The 24,888-nt window shown below is 39.5% G+C and overlaps 1 protein-coding gene across 4 annotated transcripts; it reads right to left on the reverse strand.

Moving 5' to 3' along the window:
• Nucleotides 1-214: 214 nt before the first annotated feature.
• On the reverse strand, nucleotides 215-24,520 carry LOC129170995 (ankyrin repeat and fibronectin type-III domain-containing protein 1-like). 4 transcript variants are annotated; one of them, XM_054759236.1, is made up of 20 exons: nucleotides 23,607-24,520; nucleotides 23,074-23,264; nucleotides 19,829-20,190; nucleotides 19,414-19,687; nucleotides 19,074-19,274; nucleotides 17,452-17,565; nucleotides 15,379-15,476; nucleotides 15,035-15,125; nucleotides 14,368-14,475; nucleotides 12,240-12,339; nucleotides 10,862-10,991; nucleotides 8,512-8,631; nucleotides 8,198-8,304; nucleotides 6,845-6,959; nucleotides 5,864-6,030; nucleotides 5,579-5,756; nucleotides 4,048-4,210; nucleotides 3,667-3,833; nucleotides 2,420-2,624; nucleotides 216-2,295 (listed from the first exon to the last, which is right to left on the reverse strand). In XM_054759236.1, the coding sequence occupies exons 3-20, from the start codon at nucleotides 19,988-19,990 to the stop codon at nucleotides 1,589-1,591; spliced, it is 3,207 nt and encodes a 1,068-aa protein (XP_054615211.1). In that variant the 5' UTR covers nucleotides 19,991-20,190; nucleotides 23,074-23,264; nucleotides 23,607-24,520; the 3' UTR covers nucleotides 216-1,588. The 4 variants fall into 4 exon arrangements, with proteins under 4 accessions (XP_054615212.1, XP_054615213.1, XP_054615211.1 ...); XM_054759237.1 differs by lacking the exon at nucleotides 23,607-24,520 and having other exon boundaries at nucleotides 215-2,295; nucleotides 19,829-20,096; nucleotides 23,074-23,490; XM_054759235.1 differs by lacking the exon at nucleotides 23,607-24,520 and having other exon boundaries at nucleotides 23,074-23,490.
• Nucleotides 24,521-24,888: the final 368 nt, after the last annotated feature.

A 24,888-nucleotide genomic window follows, 5' to 3' on the forward strand; every position in this document is an offset into this window, starting at 1 on the left:
CTGGCTAGACTTTCTACAATATTTTGGGAGGTCAAATTTTATTTATACATACTGTATATGCATGATCATTTGTCATTACAGTATATCAACTTGTGAACACTTGTTGCCACACATATTTTGGGTATCAAGAAAATGTTGAAATAGATTTTTTTGCCAAAATGGAAGTTGCATACTCCAATATTAGTAAAACCGGAAACTGGAAGATTTTTGAGAATTGTATAATTGTTGGTCTTGGATTTTGTTTTATTCTGGTGTTCTGATTTTCTGTTTCCGTTTCTGTTCCTGTTGTCCGGTGGAGGCGGAGCCACCTGCGCCAGCTGCTTCTACTCAGCCATTAGCATGCCATTTAATTTTTAGCATTCAGAAGGATGGCGTCCGTGTAATTGTAGTGTTCCCTGATGTGTTGTACTGTTTTTTCGTCTTGGAGTTCGTATTTGCAACCTTTAGCTCCGTGTTGCTAGCTTGTTGCCGTTTGTCTCCGGTAAGCCTTTTTCACTTGTGCATTTATTAGCTTTTTATCGCGGTTTGTTGTTTCCAGACCGTGATAAATGAATTTCGTTGTTGTGGCATAGAAAGTCTGTTAGGATCTTGTAATTAGAGCCATCTAGACATGAAATAACAGCCCTATAGTGACCTTTACATTAGTATTACCCAATATAGCAGTATAGTCAGAGAAAATAAGCCATTTAAGACCCTTTCCTTGTAATGGAGCAGAATCGATGGCGGACAGGAAGTGACGTCGGGGTTCATATTTGACTTTTAGCTTGTTGTGGGCTATGGGCGCAACAGTCATCTGTTATGTTATTATTATTATTATGCCTTTTGTAAGATAATTTATACCTACACTAAAAGCAGGTTGTTCAAGTCTGGTGCTTCAGTGGTGGTCTCACTGAACAATTACTGACACCTAGTGACCAATGTAGAATACTACATTCACAATATGCTTGTCTTAATGGCCAATACTGTATTTAGACTGTAGTTCAGTTAGCCGTTTTTATGCTTAAATGCTTAATTTGGGCAAAAAATATGTACAGTTTGCCTAAATATGTATATTTTCTGACTAATAGGCTGTAGTCAAACATTAAACAGCAATTTGTTTATTAGTTATTGTGTGAAAAACCCCAGCAGTGAGGGAGCGATGTTTGAACCGCAATGTCGCGAAGGATGACTACTACTTGCGCAGTCCTGTTTTTTTTTTTTTTTTTTTTCTGGCTTCGCTTCCTCCCTTGTTTGCACTTTTACTTTTTTCATGCTTTTTCTGTTTTTTTTTTTGTTTGTTTTTTTACTCTTACATGAATGTTTTTTGTTATTGGATATTCTTACTTTTATTGAACACTTGTTTCTTCCTGAGACTTCCACATCTGCCTCTGCCTTTTGGGGTTCAACCACTTGCCAACCGTAATAATAAACAAACACTACTCGTCCATTGCGTACAATATATGCATCGTAGCACAAGTTTTATTGACTACAAACCCATTTTAACCATTTCTACATTCAAGTAGTTACTAGCTTGACTTGCACATAAACGAGAATCTCTCTTCGCTGTCCTGCAGCTGAACCAAGAAGTTAAGCTTTTGTCGATACTTTATCAGGATGAGCTGTTAAATGGTCTGTCCCACTCCGCCTGGTTCCTCACTGGAAACTGCAGTTCTCTGTTGGGAACCTGCGGAGAAGCATCCTTTGGAGCATGTTGTGTGTTGCATACTATGGAGTGTGAGGCAGACATGTCTTGTTTTAATGGAGCTCCAAGGTCAGTGTCTTTGACGTTGTAGTTGGGCTGGGTCATGCTGACAGTTCCATGCATCAAGTGTGAATGCTCCGAGTCAAAGAAGCTGTCCTTTTCACCAATACCCAGTCCAAAGCTTTGGAGCATGTCCATCACCGACGGTGCGGAAGGATCACTGGGGGTCTCCTCTTCAATAAGACTGAGTGTGGGCAAAATATGCACCAACTCTGCCATCTCCATTGGCCGGATGACCTCAGTGATGCTTGAGGGAAAGTCCTGTGTCCCACTATAGGACTCTGGTGCGTCCAAAGCTGGAAAGCCCACTTCCAACTGTGCGACAGCAGCAGGCTCGAGTCCAGATTCTATTAAAGTGCTTGCACATCCTAATTCTGATTGGACAATGCTTGTCAAATCCATCGTTGATTGGGTGCTGATGTCTACAGGGTACCCTCCCTTTGCAACGCCTTCCATTAATACCAGTGTGGCTTCTTCGGCAACAACCGGGTTTCCTGCTGGAGAGGACACCTCGGCCGTGACGACATTTGCTGGAGGCAGTCCAACTGAACTGTCTGAAAATGAAGCAATATGAAACAATGATGGGTGTCCAACCGAGACACTAAATTGTCTATAGGTCGCCACTGATGATCCGACCCCGATCAGAGTAGCTGTAGAAAATGAACATCATTTATTTACCTGTGGTGGTCCTCAATGACTGCAGTCGATGGGGCCATGTCAGTCTGGCTGTCAAACTTTCTTCCTCTTCCTCCCCCTCGGGACGGGGCGGTGGATCTCCACCCATCACCAGGCCAAGAGGCACTGCCCCCACCCACTGCCTGGACCTAACGCACTGTAGACAGTCCATAATCCAGCGGGCATCCCTCCACACCACATCCAGGCGCTGATGGAAAAATGCAAGAATTGATGATTTGAGTTTCCTTTAAGACGGGAGTTCTCAAATGGTCTGGGAAATGGAAAAGGTTTGGACACCTAACATTTTTTTTTTTTTTTTATTAGAAGAGCTACTTTAACCAAATTAAAAACCAGAGGAGTGGACTCGAGTAACAAATTTGATGACTTTGGACTCGACAGTTTCTTCCAAGACTTGCAACTCGAGTTGGACTTTGACGTCTAAGACTCCAGACTTGACTCGGACTTTACTATGATGACTTGAAGATACTTGAGATTTTCAGTGAGAATGTTGAGTAAAACGTGTCCCCATTCAAAGTATTCAACTAATGAGACCTTTACGTCATTTCGAACAAGACACAGAATCTGCCTCGTTGAATGCATCTATTGGCGTCCAATCAGGTTTAAGAATAATATTTCCGTGACCGCCAGACTGGAAAGTGGCAGTGATTAACACCAGGATGTGTCAGCACGCTACCGAGGAAAATTTAATTTGCATTTGCACATTACGAGGTCATGGCATTTTATTTGGTAAACATTTAACTGTGGTTATGACTTGTCAGGGCTCAAAAATTGAAAACCTATGACTTTGGACTTGACCCGACCTGTCTTGTCTTGACTTGAGATTTGACTTGGACTTGCACGTCTTTACTTCAGACTTGCAAAACACTGACCTTCTCCCACCTCTGATAAAAAGCATCTCAGAGCCAGTTGTGTTTGAATGATACGTCCACATACATTTAGCTGCATGTACTCATGTCATTTCATCATCTTTTGAGAAGGACGGGAACAACCGAAACCCTTTTTTATGTCACCGCTGCAGCCTAACAATGTCACTGTAACGTGATAGGGAAATTGCATCATTTTCTGAATAAAACAAGGGGCAGGGGGACCCGTGTGTACTTTTATGCCGAAAGTTTGGAGACACTTTCTCATGCTATGAAGTCGCAATGTCTTCAAACTTTTGACTGGTGCTGTACATACAGTACAGTAGCTGTATGTGCAATATGCTTTACTTGAAAAGAAATTCTTACATGGGAAAGGTCAGTGACGTGGTTCAGACGCCCGCGGGCCACTTGCACTTCCTTCGTGTCCAGCGCCTCCCGCAGAGCCTGCTGGGCCAGGTGAGTATCCAGCTCCAGCCTCACCCACGCCTGGCAGTACTGGGACAGGAAGTCCCGCTCATACGTCCAGAGGTGAACTAACCATAACGTGAGTTGAAAGAAAATTCAAATCAGTGCAGTAAAGTAGCCTCAGAAGTCATTAGCAGACTTATTGTACTGTAAGCATTAGAGGTTAAAAGAAAGATTCATTTGATATTAAAATGGAGGTCATATAAGGTTAATCTTTGTTATATTTTAAGACTTGAAGGTGCTGCATGGAATAAAGGCAGACGAGTGCACTTTTGAACCCACCCAGCTCGAAGATCTGCAGGGGCATCGTGAGGCCGGGCTCCTTGGTTCCTACCAGAGGCCAGTAGCTGGAGCTAAAGTCTTCACTGGGAGGAAGCAGCAGCAGCATGGACACTTTCTCTCCTAACTGCAGAAGCTCCCTGGTGTATACCCCGTACTGATAGGCCTGTCAGGAAGACGTTGCAAGCCAGTTTATTAGGTATGGAAATCATGAAAATAACATGATAGATGGGTTCACATGTTGAAGTATCGATACTTTGGAGGTTCACTGTCTTATGGGTGGTAAATTGTACACCTACGGTGTTGAAGTAAAGTTACTTTGTAGTCATTCCATCAGATGATTAACATATATGCACATAAACTGAACCAAGTTTCTAAAATAATTATTTGAAACATATGAGAACATACAGGGATACAGATCTTTTGGGATTTTTTTTTTAATTACATTTTCTAACAGACAGTAAAACAGAAATAAATATTACATTATAAACTTTAACTGCACGGGCAAGTCACTGGCATAAAAGAAAAAGTAAAAAGGTTAACCACTTCATTTTAAAACCTAAAAATGCCCCCCCCCCCCCCCCCCCCCCCCCCAACACACACACACACACACACACACACACACACACACGCAGATCCCTGGGGGGCCCCAGTTTACATTCTTGGCAAATGGCAGTGTAAGAGCGCCAAGTCAGCTCCAGGCAGGATAGAAAAAAGAAAAAAAAAAAAAGACACCACTCGTCGCCACAATGATTGACAGCCTGGTGGTGTAATGCTACAGCTACTGCCTTTCAACACCCAGCCCCAGTGGTTTTTTCCAGTCAATTTATTTTGTTCTAAAAACGATTAATTATTAAGAATCATAAGGATTCCTTCTATGTAAAGCGAATATTTTTGTAGTTAGAACATAGAAAACCTGTTTCCGACCTTCTAAATACAATTTTTAACATTACTAGAGCCCTCTAGACATGAACTAACACCACTATAGTCACCTTTACACTCGTACTACCTAAACCATAGTAGACATGGCGAGAGAAAATAAGACATAATATAGACTCACATATGTTAGCATTGGGCAAGTTCCTTGTTTTTTTACTTGTACTGTACAGCACTGCCTGTGGTCGCTATTGTCTCATAAATGTAACATTACTGACACCTACAGACCAGTATAGGATACTGCATGTCATCGCAATGACACAATGATCTTCTGTATGTCGTATTGTAGTTCACTTAGCCATTTTATGCTTGAAAATGCTTACTTTAAATAAAAAAAGTTATATGTGTTTAACAATACATATTTTTGAGTAATAGGTCGTAATCAACCATGAAACGGCGATGATTTGTTGTAGTACTCCAAAACATGCATCTAAGTAAATTTCGTGATTGATTAAGTTTATTCTTTTCGTCTTTATCACTGAGATGAAGTCTTATGAGATGTCGTGCATTTCACACTCTGGATTTTTGTGTGTACGTTAGCCGAAAATGCTTGTGATTGTTTGGAAAGCATGATTTCAAGGTGACAGACTGTGTTTACCCGGTAGAGGGGGATGTTGAGCTTTGTCAGTAGATGCGAGACTGCTGCTCTGAGGGACCTGATAAACTCCACCAAGCTGCTATGTTCCATCAAGTTGTCATCCTTGCTGCTCAGTAGGTTCTGAATAGTGTCTCCGGATGTGGCATAGACATTACTCTGGAGCCATGCCCACTCTTCTCTAGCGCAAAATGACAATACAATCAGACAACAAAGAGCAGCAATTATAAATAAATATTAATATTGTTCACACTGTACCTGTTACACATGTGCTTTCATGTGTGTTACCTGCTGACGTGGGCATTATGTCTGACTCGTGTGTGGCATAGTAGATTGGGCAGCCTTTGAGGCACCAGAACTCTGATCTGTTCCAATGAGCTCCATAATTTCAGGATGCCCACGTACAGACCCGGCCGGGCCCACTGATTGCTGTGTCTGTGGTACGCCAGCTTCTCCTGTGAACGAAATGGAGATTAAATTCAAGACGTGTCTCTCTTACAGTGCTCATTTGGTTTGGGCTTTCTATCAGTTCCAGAGAGAAAAACATGGCTGACTATTCCGCTCGGCTCTTTGGGTCACAACAATCTGCATACCAATAAAATGGGATGAAATTCTGTTTTTAAAAAAAATGTATACAGTCGTCCCTCGCTACGTCGCACTTCTCAGCTTCACTCTATCACAGTTTTTCAAAATATATTAGCAACTCATCGCTGCTTTGTGCTTGACTACGGCATATTATAAGTAAAAAAATGCATTTTATGTATTTTTGGCGTAAATTAAGTATTTTCAAGCATAAAAGTTACTTAAGTGAAGTAAAATGCAAATATAAGGCCTTCAGAAAACGCATTTAAAGACACTGATATGTAGTATTCCATGCTGGTCACTAGGTGTCAGTAATGTTGCATTATGTTACATTGATGAGGACCCAGAACAACAGCAAGGAACTTTCCCAATGCTATATTATGTCTTATTTTCTCTTATTATGACTACTATATCTGGTGATATGAGTATAAAGGTGACTATAGAGGTGTTATTTCATGTCTGGAGGGCTCTAATAATGTTAAAAGCAGTATTTAGAAGGTTGTAAACGGGTTTTCTATGCACTAACTACAAAAATATTACATTTATAAATAAGGAATCCTATTTTGCGAAAATGTACTTATCACGGTCGGGTCTGCAACCAATTAACCGCGATAAACGAGGGATTACTGTAGAAGAATTTTGCATTTACAAATATAATTTTGCTATTTCAGTCAAAATTAGGCTCACCCTGAGCTGTTCATAGAGCACGTCCATGGCGGTGGGTTCAGGCAAAAGAGGAGTTTTGCTGCGGTTCTTTTCCAGGCGGGCCAGCGGCATCCACTGTAGTGGAGGTTCCGGGTGGCTTGGAGCAGGAAAGGTGAAAATGTAACCACACAGAAACACTGACACTAATTCATTTCCGGTTAGCATACAATATGGCGCACATCTTGTCGTGTTATTAATACACAGCGCGAGTCCAACTGTGTTCCTAATGTATTTTAATCACTAAACATCCTTGTTAGCAGCTTGCTAATACATAGAAACAGAAACCAGAAGTCAGCTATGATGTCATCAGAGGTTGACTCTGTAGTTGTTTGCTAACTAACACAGTTATTCCACAATATTAACACAAACAGTTTTACATGCTGTTTTAAACACTTCTAAATGCATATAAACAATGAATGGAAGGGATAAATGCACGTTTAAGGTTACTTTTACCTTCATTGAAGACGTGTTTGTTGACAAAGACGGTGATGTGGCAGCGGGATCAACACTGATTCAATAGTGTATCTCACCTTCTTTATCAAAATGCTGGCACTTGAAACTTTTTTGGGGTTATTTTGCAGCCACAAGCAAAAGAAAATCAGAAACTTGACGTGAGAAACACTATTGAGTTGAAGAAATAACTCATGGCAAAACAGGAAATTGGTGTCTGTGTTGATCTCACTGGCACGCTGTGTCTTTGACAACAATCACGTCTTCAGTGAAAGTAAAAGTAACCTTAGATGCTCCTTTATCCCTTTCAGTCATCATTTCTATGTATCCACGTGCATTTTGAATTGTTTCCTGCATGTAAATCTCTAATTCTAAAACTACAAACATGTTTTATGTTAACATTTTTGGCTTTGTGGAACAGATGAATTGGATTGACATTATTTCCTGTGGGAAAAATTTTATTTGGTTAGAGTACGGAATGGATTAATGACTCTGACTGAGGTTCCACTGTATAGGCGGTCCTCGGTTTACGCTCCCATAAATTCATTAAAAACTTTTGGTCAGTAAAAATGAGACTCGCTTGAGAATTAGTTACAGCGTGTGCAGCGGATGAATACAGTCTAGAGTATGCCTCACGCGCACTGATGAATAAATAACATCGCTTATTAGTGACCTAGTTCCACTTCATGATGACTCCCAAGTGGCAGTGCACCAAAAACAGGAAAGACATCACCATGGAAACCGCTTGACTGTCACCACCATCATTAAGGATAAAGATGATTGAATGCGAATGAATGCTAGAGGGGTCATGGGGTCCGTGCACTGTTACAAGGAGATTATCCTTCCAGTCTAGCCTGGGACAATATTTTAAGACTTTTTCCTCACTTGGGAAGGTCTGGGAACTCCTTCAACGTCACAAGTAAAATGTTGCCCTGTCGGTCTTTGAGCGGCTCATAGTACACCTGGCCGAGGTCCATTGTCCCCAGCGATGACTGGAAGCAAAGCAGGAAGGTAATGTAAACAAGAGGATGGATAAATGTAGCTATTAGGGATCAGGGGTTCTAAGTGTGCGTTGTTATAGCCTGATGTAGTGAAGTAAGGTGACAGTAGGAGATAGCATATTAATAAGCAATTAAAATAACAATTAACCTCCTTTATTGCGTCTTATCATGCAGTGTTAGCTGCTTAAAACGTCCTACCTGCAGCTGGGAGACAGCTCTTAAAATATTGTGCCTGTTCTGGAGGAGTGATGAGGGAGATGAATGAGCAGAGGAGAGTGCTTGCTGGAGCCAGGGAACTTGCTGCCACGCACAGGACAACTGTTGGGAAGTAGATCAACTGCAGTTCATACGAGGAATTGCATAAGCCACACACTGAATAATTGATGTACATACTGAGTAGATGCCTAATGCCCGCATTCCAATGGACATATACACATGAAATTATGACCACTTATGCAATCTAATGAGATCCGGTACAAGAAATGCATCAGACTAGCATTTACGAAGACAATAATGTTCACTTTTAATTGACTGCCAGCATTCGACTAATACGGAGGCCCATTTATGAATTCTATCTATGCAGTGCAGTTCTACAGCACTGAAAACAACTACCCCAATAATAAGCAGCGTAACAATTGACAGCGTCAGTCACAATTGCGTATTATAAATGCAAAAGTGTTTTATTTCTCAGCCACTTTTTTGAAACTTTGTGAATTGGTGACAAATGTGCCGAGCCATAGCCTGATTAGTTTGGTGAAAAGCCAAATAAAAATGTGTATACAGTCATCCCTCGTTTATCGCGGTTTATTGTTTCTAGACTCAATGATAATAAATTGAATATTTTCATAGTTAAAGCACACACATGTTTAACTTTATAAATACATTTTGTACCATTTTTAGAATCATTTAGGCATGAAATAACACCCCTATACTGTAGTCAACTTTACACACATTATTCTTTGTTTTCACCACATTGCAAATGCCTGGGCTACGGGGTCACTGCAAGGACACAAGATAGCCACAGCTGCATAGCATGCTAGCGAGTTAGCTACTTTACCTTACAACTTATTTATTCTAAGCTTAAGAAAGGGTTTCAAACGAAGTGGGAAAGAAAGAAAGAAGCCAAAAACCTACCACTTCCACACAGAATAGGAGCAGAACTTCACACTCTGTCTTGTCAGGCAATGGCTGACTGCATGCAGTGTGAGGGTAATGCGATGTAATATCAATGTTTTGTTATTGGCCTGCAGCGCATTCTAAAAATAGAATTTACAAAGAAACAACAACAAAAAAAACACATAAAAATAAAAAAATAGTAGTAATTTTACAAGTAAATTTTTTTCCAATTTTACAATTAAGATGAAAAAGTAGTAATCTAACTAGAAAAAGTAATTTTATGAGAAGAAATTTGAAATAACGTCATTTTAGTAGCATAAAGTTGAAGTATTGAAGAAAAAAATACATTATTTTTTAAAGTCGAAATGTTATGAGAAACAAAACAACGTAATTTTTATTAGGTCATGGAAAAAAATATGCTGTAGGCATATTTCAGTAATGAAAAAACAGTTGTTGCTCCAATTGATTCATTTCTTAAATGGATAAGGGTTAATATGTAAGTGTTGTGCTGAAATGAGAACAGTATAATAATCAGTGTTAACGCATTTACACTGTCAGCAATATTCTGTGAGCAGTCCTTCCTCGCTCTTTTGGCAGCGTTTTTGTTGTTTTTGGCAGCGATGATCTTTTTGAACTCCTCATAACGCTCCATAATAATGACTTGCTCCTATTGTGTAAAATACTCTGGCTGGGCTCGCTCCATTTTTGCGGGGAAGGAGACTAATATGACGTCAGATGCCCCCTTTTATGTGAACACGCACAGACCACAAAGCCGAGAACCGGACAAAGTGAGCTGATAACCACCATCGCGGTACCGTTTGACTCCGTTTGGGGAATTTTGGTATTGTTGAGCTGCATCTTGAGCACAAAGCCTTGAGTATGTAGAGCCACTTTTGCAGTACAGACCTCTCGCCTGATGCTACTCTTTTTATTGTACGCTGTTGTTAAATTCAAGCCTTGTGCTTCACTCGTTTTTCCCTTTTTGATGAATTTTTCTTGTCACCTTCTGCCAAGAGACTTAATTATTTGCTTGCAAGAACTTGTTTTGCTTCGCATCTTGTCTAATTAGATGGATTTTCTCCCAATAAACCACCTAGTGGAATATTTAAGAATACGGTACTGTTTAGCTAATTCGTAACGAATTTCATTTGTTGGTCGAAAAACGAGCTGGGGGCCGAAAATGGCTCCAGGCCATACTTTGGACACCCTTGCTATAAAGTAACGTTGTGCAGCGGTGGGAGGCGGGACCTACAAACGTATTTTATTGATGTTTTCCACCTTGGTGAAGGTGTGTGCTCTAGTACGTGCCAGTCCTGCTATCTACCTAAAGGCAGCTGTTGTACTTGGTCTCAGTAGATTGTGCAATCGATCATAATGTTGTGGTAATTTGATATACTCTGTATGTGCACGCACGTGTTCACAAGCACATCACCTTTGCAAGCCAAACAAAGTTGTGGATGAGAGAGGTCGAGCAGCACTGGATCTCCACCAGTGGGATTTGATCTTCAGCTGTCACCAGGATGTTTTCCTTGTGGTAGAACACAGCTGCCAAGTACACGCCCCTAATGGCATTCATATTAGAGCAAAAGGAAGATAAAATTCAACTTTATACTCCTTTGGTGTTCAAAAAGGCCTTCAAAAAGATAAAGTAGCCGAGATAAACTATGCTCGACACAGTTCAAAAGGACTTACATCACAAAAATGACAGTAATCCCTTGTTTATCACGATTAATTGGTTCCAGTGTTCCAGATCGTGATAAGTACACTTCCGCTAAATTGGATTTCTTATTTATAAATGGAATATTTTCATTGTTAGAGCATAGAAAAGCTGTTTACAACCTTCTAAATACAGTTTTTGACATTATTAGAGCCCTCTAGACATGAAATAACAACCCTATAGTCACCTTTACTCTATATCAGACATATTAACAGAAAATTAGCCATGTAAGACATAAATAAGACTCATGCTTGCGTGTGTTGCTGTAAATGTGTTCGTGGGGTTCAGAGTTGAGTTTCAGCTTGCCGTGGGTTACAGTCGTAACAGTAGCTCATGTTAGGGATTATTGTCGTGTTGTGGTATTTAAATCTGCAATTTAAACCTGCGATTAAATATGGCGCTTGTCCGTCTCACTGAACATTACAGTAACATTACTGACACCTAGGGACCAGTGTAGAATACTACGTATCATCACAGCATTTCTCAATGCCTTATATTTGTATTTTAGTTCATTTAGCCATTTTTATGCTTAATTTAGGACAAAAATATGTAACATTTGCTTTTTTATACATATATATATTTATATGCATATTTTCTTGCCTAATAGGTCGTATTCATCCACAAAACCACATAACTGATTCATATAGTTTAGAAAAGCCGTGATAGAATTAGAAGTGCAAAGTGGCGAGAGATTACTGTGTTACAACTCCAACTGTTCATGTGACATTTTACATTCCAATGAATCAAGCTTTGACGTGCCTCAAAAGTCCCCAGTTGCAAATCAGATCTGTCTATCCTTGACTATCATGGCACCAAACACCGACATTCAATCCCCTGCTCTAATTGTACCCTCCTACCAGCACCGGGCATGTCTGAGTTGCGATGTTTACCGCTTTGCACATCACAATAATCCGCAGTCCACAGTCAATTGATTTCCACCAGCAAAATGGTGCTCTGAAGAACTCCTCTCTAATCTCCACTACCACCACCGCCGCTTGTTCCAAAACAACAGATACTGTAAGTCGTGCTTTACCGCTGTAATCGCGTCACATGAAAAACTGCCAGCAGACAGGTAACACAGACTGAGGCGTACCTCTGTAGGAGACGAACAAACTTAGTAGCAGACTGGAACAGCTGTTTGATGCCCCGAGACATAGACAGCCGCTTGCTGGGACTCTGGGCTTTAGGGCTCTCTGTGTAGCAACAGAGGGAGTATATCAGGCAAGAGTCACAAAATGCTAAAAAGGGATTTAATTTGCATGCACAAAGCCTCCGACTTATCGACATGCAGACAGATAAATGGCTTTAACACCCGTGCATTAGAATGCACGGGTGTCCAAACTTTTTCCACTGAGGGACACATACTGACGAGCCACTTTGATATTTTTTTTAGACCAGCTCATATTGATATGCGAAGACGTTTTAGATATTTCAAGAAAAAACAGCATCCCAGCTTTGTGATATGCTGTACTGTAGGTGAAAAGGCGTATTATTAATATGAACTTCTGTCTTTGCTCGTTTTTTTCCCAATTTTTGCAGTTTCTATTTAAATTCTCTTAAACTTTCCTCTTAAATAATCTTTGGGAAATTAATTCTTGCAATATTTTGACTTTATAACGTTTTCCCCAACATAATTTTCTAAAAATGACAACTTTATTTTGTTTCATTTCTCATAATATTATGACTTAAAAAAAACAACCTAATATTAAACTGTATGCTACTAAAATGACATTATTTTTCCTCATATTATTATGAGTTTATTCTCGTAAAATTATAACTTTTTTCTCTTAATATTTGGACTTTGTCAGCTGTTTTTTCCCCCAATTCTGCTGTTTGTTTTTTTCCAACTATTTCAACTTTCTTCTTGTACATTTTCTTCTCGTGATTGTGGCTTTATTCCCATAATATTTTGACTTCATTCTTGTTACATTGTAACTTTCAGCAACCTAATTTTCCCAAAACTACAACTTTATTTATTGTTTTTTTTGCCATAATATTACAATATTTAACTTTATGTCACTGAAATGGTGTTTTTTCTTATAATATTACAAGTTTATTCTCATAAAATTGTGACTTTTTCTTGTTAGAATAAGTCTTATTTCTTGTAATATTTTGAAAATATTCTTGTAATATATAGCTGTTTTTGTCATTTTTGCTGTTTTTGATAGATTTTTATTTAATTGTAATTATCAAATCATTTAAACTTCCTTCTTTTAAATTTTCTTCTCATAATTCTGACTTTATTCCCATAATATTTTGACTTTATTCTTGTAAGATAACTTTTCCGCAACCTAATTACCCAAAAATTCCTCTCCTTATTTTGATTTTCATAATGTAACGACTTTAAAATAATAGTCTTTAACATTTCAACTTTATGCTACTAAAATGACAGTATTTTTCCTCATAATATTATGACGTTATTCTCGTAAAATTGCATCTTTTACCTCATTAGTATTCAATTTTTTTTTCTTAATAGCTTACCTTTATTCTCGGCTGTTTTCTTGTCCATTTATTCTCGTAACCTAACTTTTTCTGCAACATAATTTTCCAAAAATTACATTCATTTGTTTTTTTTTTCATAATATTACAACTTAAACTAAATACTGTATGTCTGTCTTCAATATTTCAATTTTATGCTGCTGAAATGATGAATTTTGTAAAATTGCGACTTGTTAGCACATGTTATTTCTTGTGATATTTTGACTTCATTCATGTAAAAATGATTGCTGTTTTTGTCATTTCTGCTGTTTTCGATATAGGTTTCCAATTATTTAAACTTTCTTCTTGCAAATGTTCTTCTCATAATTATGACTTTATTCTTGTAAGATAACTTTTTCGCAACCTAATTATCCAAAAATGACATCTTTATTCCTTGTTTTGTTTTTCATAATGTAACGACTTAAAAAAATAAAATCTTTAATATTTCAACTTCATGCTACTAAAATTACATTATTTTTCCTCGTAATAGTGTGTTATTCTCGTAAAATTGTACTATTACTTTTTTTCCCTCTTAATATTTTCACTTTGTTGTAAAATTACTGCTGATTTGTCCATTTGTGCTGTGATTTTTGTTTTCATGTTAAAATTACTTTTAGAATGTGCCACAGGCCAATAAAAAAAAACAGCTGCGAGCCGCAAAAGGCCCCCGGGCCGTACTTTGGACACCCCTGTTCTAAAGTGTTGAGGCATATACCCTAACTGTACCAGAAAAGACGTGTTACCTCGGCAGTATCCTCCGCTATGTGGCTCTCCGGCATCTTCCAGGAGCTTCCTTACTAAACCCTCATGATTTCTGCATTGTGACTTCACACCACTGCATTCCCTCCAGCCTGGGGATTGCAGATAATCATTGAATAAAGGTCATTTGCAGTCAATTCAAAAGGGCTGCCTTCATTCATGTTGGAATTGTGAATGTGCAAACATTCGTTGCTGATCCATGACAATATCAAATGAAATGGTCTCATTTAACTCATTTAACACATCAACAAATACAACACGAGCGATATCAAAATCATAATTTCTTTTTGGCGTCATAAGGACTTAATTGAATTATTTTCGCCATCTACATGTCTTAATCACCGCCTGGCATGTTTTGAATAATTTTGCTGCAGGGGAGGGGGAGTTCCATGAAGGAATGAGCTGAGATGAAGCGTATGCATGAACGATTTTATCTTCATTCAAGCTCACAGCATCACTGGCACAAAGCCCATCGAGTCACAGCGACATCTTTAAGCCTCCATATTTGAATAATTCACCACTGTACCCGCTGTCAGTGGATTCTACCACTTTCACATCAAGGCAGGAGCAGGTGTAAACTTATTTTGTTGTTTTTTTTTTAAAGACAGTACTGCCCTTTCAAAAATATTCCCCGAGGTTTATCATACTTACTGGAGGGGGCAGCGCTGGCAGGAGTAGAGCATTGCGGCGGGCCCCATCCTTTCACGTTGTAGGCACTCACCCTGACATAGTAATGCTCTCCCTGCATTTGAAGAGGCCACAAATGATCATGTATTTTAGCCACATAAAAAGTCCATTCCAGGATCACACATGACCCCCGTTGGTAATTCTTCTGGTTTAGCAGCAGGGTAGATACGTCTTATATCACATAAAGTGGTTGAGTGATCTGTGTTTGGGTCAAGCCCCGTTGTGGTGTGTGTCACTTGCAATGTATCCATGTGTGTATTACAGATTCTGGTGCTTGAGCACGTGTGTGTGGGTGCTAGATGTCTTACAGCTGTGAGTCCCTTGATAGTATAGGAGGGATTCTTGGTCTCTGTCACGTGAGCTGAGCCAAGGATGCGCTTGAAGCTTGCTGAGGTGCTCCATTCCACTGTGAAGCCAAAACAATCTCACTGATAGATTATTCCCTTTCTACTGTATAGCATTTGAGCTGGAAGTTTCAAAGCCTCAAAGCCCTGGGTACATACAGTACAGTATACTGTATACTTGTAGGCGGCTGCATTGTGGGACAGTCAGGCAACACAATAGAGAAGTTGCATAAGACACATCAAATTGTAGCGGATGAGTGCACCGCAGAGTTCCCACTGGACCGCGATGGATTTGTGGTGTTGGGTTGCCCGGGGTGAGGGGGTGGGGGTCTAGATAATCTAGATGATAATCATAATCAAAAAAACGTCAATCATTAATTTAATAAGTGTTTTCAGTGTCAGTATTTCAGCATTCTATGCCTTTTTGCTCTTTTTTTTTTCTAGGTTTGTTTTGTTTACAGTGGAACCTTGGTTAGCGTCATTAAGCCATTCCAGAAGGCTAATCGAATCAATTTGTCCCAAAAATAATGCACATCCATTTTCTGTCCCCAGAGTCATGAGTATGCTGGAGCCTATCCCAGCTGTTTTTGGTACCATAAATAATGTAAATGCAATGCAATTACAGTCATCCCTCGTTTATAGTTAATTGGTTTCAAACCCAATTAATTTCTGCGATATACTGTAGGATTCAATGCTAATAAATGGAATATTTTTGTAGTTGGAGCACATAAAACCTGTTTATGACTTTCTAAATACGGCTTTTGACAGTATTAGAGCCCTGTGCACATGAAATAACAGCCCTATCGTTATTCTTTGTTTACATCACATTGCACAACTCTTATGCTGCAGGGACTCGAGACGGCCACTAGCTAGCGAGTTAACAAGCTAACGAGCCAACCAGCTAGCCTCGAATTTATGTCTTTGAAAGTGAGGATGCCAAAAACCTACCACTTCCGCACTGAATGGGAGGAGAACTTGTTTTGTGTCATTACTGCCACCTACTGACTAGAGTAATACATATCACTTGTATTTCAATATGTTTTCACTAATAATAGACGATAATCTACCACGAAACTGCAATCATCCATTTCTGAAAAAACGCGATATAGCGAGGAAGCGATAATTGAACTGCAATATTGCGAGGGATGACTGTAATCCATAAACTATTTTTTCTTTAATATTTCAACTCTCTACTCCTAAAATTACATTATTTTTCCTCATAATATTATGACTTTGTTCTCATAAATTTGTGACTTTTTTTCTCATTACAATGCAGCTTTTTTCTCCGAATATTTTGACTTTATTCTCAGCTGTTTTTTCAATTTCTGCTGGGTTTTTTTCCAACTATTTAAACTTTTTTCTTGTCAATGTTCTTCTCATAATTATGACTTTATTCCCATAATATTTTCACTTTATTCTTGTAATTTTATAACTTTTTACGCAACCTAATTTTCCAAAATGTACAACTTTATTTTTTTTTTTTTAATTTATTTGAAATTATTTTTTTCCTCATAATAATATGAGCACATTTGGTAGTGCCAAAACCATTTGTGGCAGCTCCAACTGAATAAAAGGACCGGTTTCCAGCAAATTTCTAGAATCTTTCCACATTTACTGCAGTTTTGGAAAACTTTTCAAAGTCAGCTGTGACCTTTAACACGGTAAGCAGTAGAAAATGAATAATGGTGGAAAAATAATAACTATATTGGCTATGATTCTGCAAGTATTGTGTCTGACCTCAACTTCCTTTCAGTTAGACGGCGTGTGCATGTTCCAACGGAACGTGCATCAAATCGGAGTGTTTTATACAATATTATGCAGCCATTTACGGGTAAGTTCCTTGTTTCTAACCTACGAACTTTGTATTTATTGACATAATTTACCATACACCATTCAATCACATACAACCAACCATTCACACTCACGTACACATCACCAGTTCGCAGTCTCCAACTGACATTACAGCGTGCTAACTACACCACTGTGCTGCCCGACAACTGATCCATCTGTAAATATTTTTTCAGTAAGCGTACCCACCTTTGTAGCAGGTGATGAGCCCCGTGCAGTTACTTTCTGGCTCTTTGACTGCCACAAAGAGAGACGACGTGCTGGTCACCAGTATCGATACATGGCAGGGAGAGCCTGGCAGTTCTGGATTAAACACACACAAATGTCAATTGAGCAAAATTAAGGAATAGTTACAACTTGCAGAGTGTTTGTTTTTCTTGGGGCTTTCGGCCGACAGTGAAATTGCATTAATAGTATGGCAACCTCAACCCAGCCACATAAAAGCCTAAATTCTTGCCTTGACTAAGCTATACCTTGTTTGACCCACAGTGGGAAGATTAAACAGTAGCTTTCAGACAAAGAAACGTGGTGGATTTTACAATTTGTTCCTTTGGCTAGGGATTTTTTTTTTATCAGGGGTGAGCTTCATTTTACTGCACCCAAAAGGCTGAGCTGACATTTTCACCCTGACAATAACGACACGGACATAAAATGTCAGGTAATTGCTTGTAAGATGAAAGAAATGAGAGCTGCGGTGAAAGGTGTTCATACAGAGCGGGGGTGTCGAAAGGGCGGCCCGGTGGCTATTTGTGGCTGTTTAACAAGAAATTAAAAAAAAAAAAAAAATGACAGCAAAAATGGACAAATCTGCAGTAATTTTACAAGAATAAAGTCAAAATATTACGAGAAAAATGTTGTAATGTAAAAAGAAATAGTCGTAATTTTATGAGAATAACGTTGTAATATTATGAGGAAAAATAATTTTAGTATTTGACTCATTTTAGTATTTTTTTTTAAGTCGTAATATTGCGAGAAACAAACACAACAAAATCCAATTTTAATTTCTGTAAAATTAGGCTGTGGAAAAAGTCATGAGGATAAAGTCAAAATATTATGACAAGAAAATTTTATTCTAATGAGACAAAAGGTTGCAGTGTTACAAAACTTGTAATATTCTGAGGAAAAATAATGTCATTTTAGTAGCATGGAGTAGAAATATATTGTTTTAAAAAGTCGTAATCTCTTGAGAAACAAATAAAATAATGTCATTTTTGGAAAATTTGGTTGGGCAAAAACTTATATAAATATGGGAATAAAGTCAAAAATATTATGGAAATAAAGTCAGAATATAGAAAATGTATGAAGATTATTTATGAAGAACAAAAAACGGGGGAAAAAAAGCAAAAACCGAAGGTCATACTAATAATCTGCTTCTTCACCAGTATCACAAAGCTGAGACGCAGTGTTGTTCTTGAAATATTTGTAACTCGTTAGCATATCTACGTGTGTTGTTTTACAACATATTCAAGTGGCCCTTGAATCCTTTCATTTTTCAGTGTGGAAAAAGTTTGGACACCCCTGATACGGAGCAAGTAGCTACTTAAAGGATACCTGTGAATATTCTCATTCGTCCAAGTCATTCTATTCTCAGGGGATCCAATCGATCGCAACTTAATGATCGGCGAAACGTCTTCTAAGACAACCTGAACAGTCCAGTTGCGATCGATTGGATGCCCTGAGAATTCTTGAAAGATAAGACCGTAAAACTCTTGTCAATTTTAAACCACTGAAATGCATACGAGCTGGCATTTGTCAGAATCCCATTAAGTTCTTTCAATATTCCTGCCCAATATTCATCCCAGACCCCTGACCTGTTTTGTGGAAGTTCTCCTTCATCCGACAGTACAGTTGCAGCCTGAGACTCCATAGCCGGATCTGTCTATGAACGTCAGCCTGTGCGTGGGACCCAGCCCCTGCCTTCCTCAGTAACTCCTGCTTCCTCTCCTCCACCCTTTTCTTCGCCAGCGCCACCAGATCATCGAGCTTCACCGCCCAGTCTGCTGGTCTGCACACTAACAGGAAGTACACTGAATCAAAAGGTACTACAGATGTTTACTTCTCAATCAAAAGTAAACATTATTAGCCTCTTGATTGGTTTATATCTTGTGATTATATTGCTTCTGGTCAACAAGCGATAAAGCGAAGACTTACAAACGGGGTTATGTCTGGCTCCAGCCTTTGCCAACACGTGGAGCAGAGGGGAATTGTGGGTGAGTGCGGCCACATCCAGTGGGACAAGACCCTGTTCGCTCACCCTGTTAACCCCCCTCTCCCTTTCTTTCTCCCAGTCTCTGTCCTTCTTTTCGCCTCTCTCCCACAAGCTGCCGCCTCCTCCTCCTCCTCCGCAGTTGTTGTGGTCTCGAGACAGCAGACTTTGTACAGCCAACGTGTCTTCATTCTCCACCGCATCCCACAAGGTCTTGTACTAATAGGGTTACAAGAAGATGGCATGTTGTCAGGAAGGGTCAGGGAAACCAGAGGAAGGAATTACAGTATATGAGAAGGGCAGGATGTACGTAGTGCGATAAAGAGCTCATTTCGAGTAAATAAACGTGAAAGATCTTACAGCATCTGCAGACTTGCCAAGGTGTTTGGGTGCACCTGCTCCCCTGCCGGCAGATGACTCTCCTCCCCTTAGCCTGCAGGACAGATTTCTATAGATTCGCTTGGGTGAGACGGGACCCAAGGAGCGCCGCCGTTGGGTTTGGTTCCTCATGGATACAGACATGGCAAAGCAGGACAGGAGAGAATAAGCAGAGGGAGCACAACGAGTGAAGAGGGAGGTGTCACACTGACGCTTTTAGTTCTCAGGTAGAGTGATTGGGAGCCCTGACCTAAGAACAACGAAGGAGGGCGGGATGAAGAAGGGTGAGAGTGAGAAAGGGGAGAAAGGGACACTTGGGGAGAAAAGACAAGTCATCAGAAGGGCTGGTGTAAAGTGTGAAAGGAAAAGTAGAAATGTAAACAGAAATAATAGAATTACAGTCAGCTTTGTAGTGATTCTTCAATCATTCAACATTTTAAACCAACTTAGATTCCCGAACCAATTTCACTTTATTGGTTTCGAAAATTAGTACGTGGAACCTCCGTTTGTGTGTTTTTAATAATTCACGTCAAAATTTTGCCTCGGTTTGCATACATTATCCGGGTAGCACACATTATTGCGAGTGCAACTGTGTTCGTAATGTATTTTTTATCACATGACGTCCTTGTTAGAAGCTCGAACTGGAAGTCAGCTTCGTCGCCTGTCTGTGATGTCATCGGTGGTTGTCTCTGTAGTTCTTTGCTGACGAACACAGTTGCGCCACAAGTCTCAAAAATGTTACACATTTTGATAGTTTTGCAATTCTGGTTTTAAAAGCATAAAACGATTATCATTGAGGACGTCTTCAACGAAGGCAAAAGCAACCTTACGTGTTTATTTAGCGCTTTCATTCGTCATTAGGATTGTTTTTTGCAGGTACTGTAAAACTATAAAAACATTTTTGGCTTTCTGGAACAGATGAATTGGTTTCACGTGATTTCTAATGGGAAAAATTGATGCGGTTAGAGTTGGACCTTCTGGGACGGATTAATGATGCTAACCAAGGTTCCACTGTAGTCATTTACTACAAATAATGTGTCTTTGTCAATCTATCTATGCCATTGCGCCGTGTAGCGACAGGCAGAACAATTAAATGCTCTTCGACTAGATGGCAAGAGCTACATAATTAACCTGTTTGTTTGGTGGAGTGCCATGACATTTTTTGAATGTCAAATACTGGCCTTGGCTCAACAAAGGTTGGGAAACACTGGACCCGTGAGTACTGATGGTGTGTAGGTGGATAAATGGATAAATGTTGCATCCAACACATGAAAATGCCTTAAAGGGTGTATTTTTTGTATGACAAACATTCTTTAAACATAGTGAGCACAACAAAACAACTGATTATTATTTTTATTTTATTATTATTTCCTTTTTAAGTCATTTCAACCACATTGTTTCCCATTTCCCAGGCAGCCAGTCATTCAGCAAGTAATATGTTATATTTGTCAAGAGTTTCCTGCTTTCTAGCCTCCCTTTTCACAGACTTTAATTTGGAGTGATTTTCACATCGGTTCATCTTACCCTCATTCTCACAGAAAAACACGTCTTTTGTCTACTACTAAGTAGTCTACTGTCCTTGTGTAAAAGGATATATCCCCTGTTGGACATAATATGCAGGCTTTGGCCCCCGTGACGCCAACTCTGTCAGTGATACACAACACTTCTGACCTCATTGGCTTGGAGACTATACCAGCACCTGCCAGGATATGGGCATTTGGCCGCATAGGGGTGATAACAACCTCTGTTATTGGTTCAATTCTCCCCCGTTTGTTTATTATGTATTACGGCAGCTTTAAAGTGCTGAAGAGACAATTGGGAGAGGGGATTAGCTCTGAGGCATCGCAAAATAAGCGAAGGCATAACATCTGGGAGAAGGACAAAAACAGTATGCAAATTGTGCTTGTGGAATGGTATATTCAAAGGCCGACACACTTAGAAAAGGACCAGCAAGGACTCATGAGCAAATGCACGTCCTGAGGTTTTTGTGGGTTGACGTGAAGTTCTGCCGTGTGTCAGCTTGTGATGACATACATCTCAGCTGTGTGTGGCCGACGGCTATTGACTCCGCATGGGCTGTCAAAGTTGCACTATGCTTTTAGAAGCGTAATGATAATGAAGCTGTCCCCAAAGCTCCTCTAGGTAGAAATGCAGACATTTTTCGACTCAAACTTGTCAAATGTCTTGTATTTAAAAGGCCTGTTTGCAGCGTGAGCTGCAGCAGTGAGGGCTTGCGCTCTCTTTATGGCATGCTCTTGCCCAGCAGATGTCTGCAGCTGTGTGTCGGCACGTTAAGTCCGCATGCCATGTCCTTCCCCTCTGGGTCAAGCTTGGTCAAGCAATTAGCGCAGACAAAAATGCAAGGTGCATTCATGGGCATCGGGTCATTACTTCATTTTTCTTTTTGGAACCCACGACCCACGGAAAACGGCTCCATAACCCACTTTTGAGTCACGACCCACCACTTGAGAATCACTGCTCTAGATACAGTACTGTAACATCAAGTATTAGTTATAGTATATATTGTAGCCTACACCAATAATACCAATAATGAAAAATCTAAAAATACGAGGGGCCACTCTGATATTTTTAATAAATTTAAAAACATTTTTAAAAAAGGCTAAAAAAAGAAAAGAAATTATATATATTTAAAAGACAAAACATTGTGTTATTATTAGTTACTGTTAGTTACTAGTATCACCAGAAGTCTAGGCTTCCCTACTGAGAATGCTGCCCCCGCGACCCGGACCCGATAAGTGGAGGAAAATGACTTTATGGATGGATGGATAGTATCAACAGTTCAGCTTTTTCTCTTTACATTACATTACATTTCGCAATACATACACCTTTTTTGCTCTACAGTTCTTACATAGTTTTTTTTTTTGCTTGAATTTTATTTGTACAATGTGTCCAGGCCAATAAAACACCAGCCGCGGGCCGCAGTGCTTTAGACAGTTAATACACATGACCTCCTCTTACCAGGCACCATTACAACAGAACACCACATTATATCCTACTACAAGGAGTGGTGTTACATCATAATGTTAAATCTAAGGTAACTGGAGAAGTACGGTACTACTATACTTTTTGAACATTACTCGTGGTTACTAGACCGCTAGACTGCAGGGATGTTAATTAAAAATGACTAGGTATCCACTCATCACGTCCGAGCACAGTAGAGTATAACAATTAGAAACCATCACACTTTATTTTGCTGACATACTTACCTTTGGATGACACTTTTTAGATTCTGAATCATTGCCTCAATATGGTCCGTCTTTGTGAAATCTTCATTTGATTAGATGTAATCCATTGGAGCGACTTTTCTCCTCTGTGGGTGAGTTGCACCTGAACACATTTGCAGTGGGGAGAGCACACCCTTATTCCTCCTCCTCCTCCTCCTCTTTGGGCCCTCCTCCTGTGTGGTAAGGTCAATGCTGTATTTCTAACAGGACTGCTTTAATTGTGTAGTCACGTGCAATTGAGTAAATGGTCTTTCGCTTTTATAGAGCTTTTCCACCTCCAAGGCACTCAAAGCCTCAAAGGCGCTCAAAGCACTCAAAGCGCTTTGATACTGATGACGCAGCATCGGCATTCAGTATCTTGCCCAAGGATACTTCAACATGAGCACGGAGGATTGAACCCGCAACCTTCAGGTTGGGAGACGACCACTCTGCCACCTGAGCCATGCCTCACAATAAAAATGTAGTATGGAGTGTTAAAACTCTTAACCAAGTAGTAAAAACACACACTGACTTACCGTCAAATAAGTAGCAGTTCGACGACACAACTGCCCGACATGACTGGAAACAAACATGAATGCTGTTTTGTTAGCACACAGGAAGTGGCTCACACCAAGCAAACAAAGCGATGGAAACGCAAAGCCATTTGTTTGCATGGGTCCCCATTTATGTTTGACCACGAGCAGAATCCATATGTGTCCATGCTTTGTCGCACGCATCACCTCATGTGTCTGTCTCATGTGTCTCAGCGTGGCCAGACCTGCACAAGCACTAACAAGGTCTTTAGAAATATGTCCGCCTTTTTATCTGCTGGTTGTCTATAGTCATCTAAACCACCCTGTGACCACTTCCTGCACAGTAACGTCTGTTTATTTTCATTTCTTCCACTGGAGAAGGGAGGTCACATATATTGTCAGATTTGCACTCTCCAATCTTGTGCACAGCTTCACACAGCACATAAATTGTGTTTTTTGCTAGAAGAGAAAGGACTACTCTATCTGTTGAGGTGTGCTTTTTTTTTTTTTTTCAAATTTTGGCTTTTGTTGTCATGGAAATGATCAAACTGGGAGCCTTAGAATAAACACACATGGGAGCTTCTATGTCTTCTTGGAGAGTAACACAGTCTAAACTGTGATGACTTTCTTCTTTTTAAGCAATTTCCAAACAGTGAGAAAGCCTTAATGAAAATGATGTGTGTTAAATACATGAGGGGAAATAATAATGTTACATGTGGCACGGTATTTACCAAACGTGGTAATTACTGTGGCAGAGAAGTTCAACTTTCTTTCTGATATGAAAAGGTAAAGTCTGTTCTTATAGTATTGCTTCTTGTACAGAAGTTATTTGTTATACTTAATGAGTCTCTGAGGGAGAAAGACTTGTAATTTGTTTCTTGTTTCCCTTTAGGCTGCACACTTCATGTTATTGATCCGACAAACAACATCAAAACCACTTGTTTTGATTTCCCCCCCCCCCCCCCCCCCCCCCAAACAATTAATTAAATGTATTGCTAAAGACAGAAAATCATTGTCTTTCTGGGTAAATTTCTGTGATATTTTCACCACATACAACGTATGACACTCATCCATTCATTTTTTTTCATATAAAGATTGTATAACCATTGTCTTTAATGTTTATCAATAAGGTTTCAAGTTCTAAATTGAGTTTGTTAGCAGGGATGGGCGATAATGCAAAGTGGTACCGGATCGATATGCTCCATGGAAAGTGTTCTGGACTTGATTATAATCAGAATAAAACACAGGACACTGATTGAAAATATATATTTATCAATAAATCTAT

The sequence above is a fragment of the Dunckerocampus dactyliophorus genome, chromosome 18 (genome assembly GCF_027744805.1).
Source record: "Dunckerocampus dactyliophorus isolate RoL2022-P2 chromosome 18, RoL_Ddac_1.1, whole genome shotgun sequence".
Classification (NCBI taxonomy): Eukaryota; Metazoa; Chordata; class Actinopteri; order Syngnathiformes; family Syngnathidae; genus Dunckerocampus; species Dunckerocampus dactyliophorus.

What these genes read in the sequence shown, in the direction of transcription:
- LOC129170995 (XM_054759237.1), bottom strand. Translation starts at nt 19,990, where the DNA reads ATGTCTGTATCCATGAGGAACCAAACCCAACGGCGGCGCTCCTTGGGT. An exon ending in GGAGAACTTCCACAAAACAG is followed by an intron (nt 17,566 to 19,073) that starts GTCAGGGGTCTG and finishes TGTTTAATCCAG; the next exon opens with AACTGCCAGGCTCTCCCTGC. An exon ending in GAGTTCCCAGACCTTCCCAA is followed by an intron (nt 6,960 to 8,197) that starts GTGAGGAAAAAG and finishes TCCTGCTCCAAG; the next exon opens with CCACCCGGAACCTCCACTAC.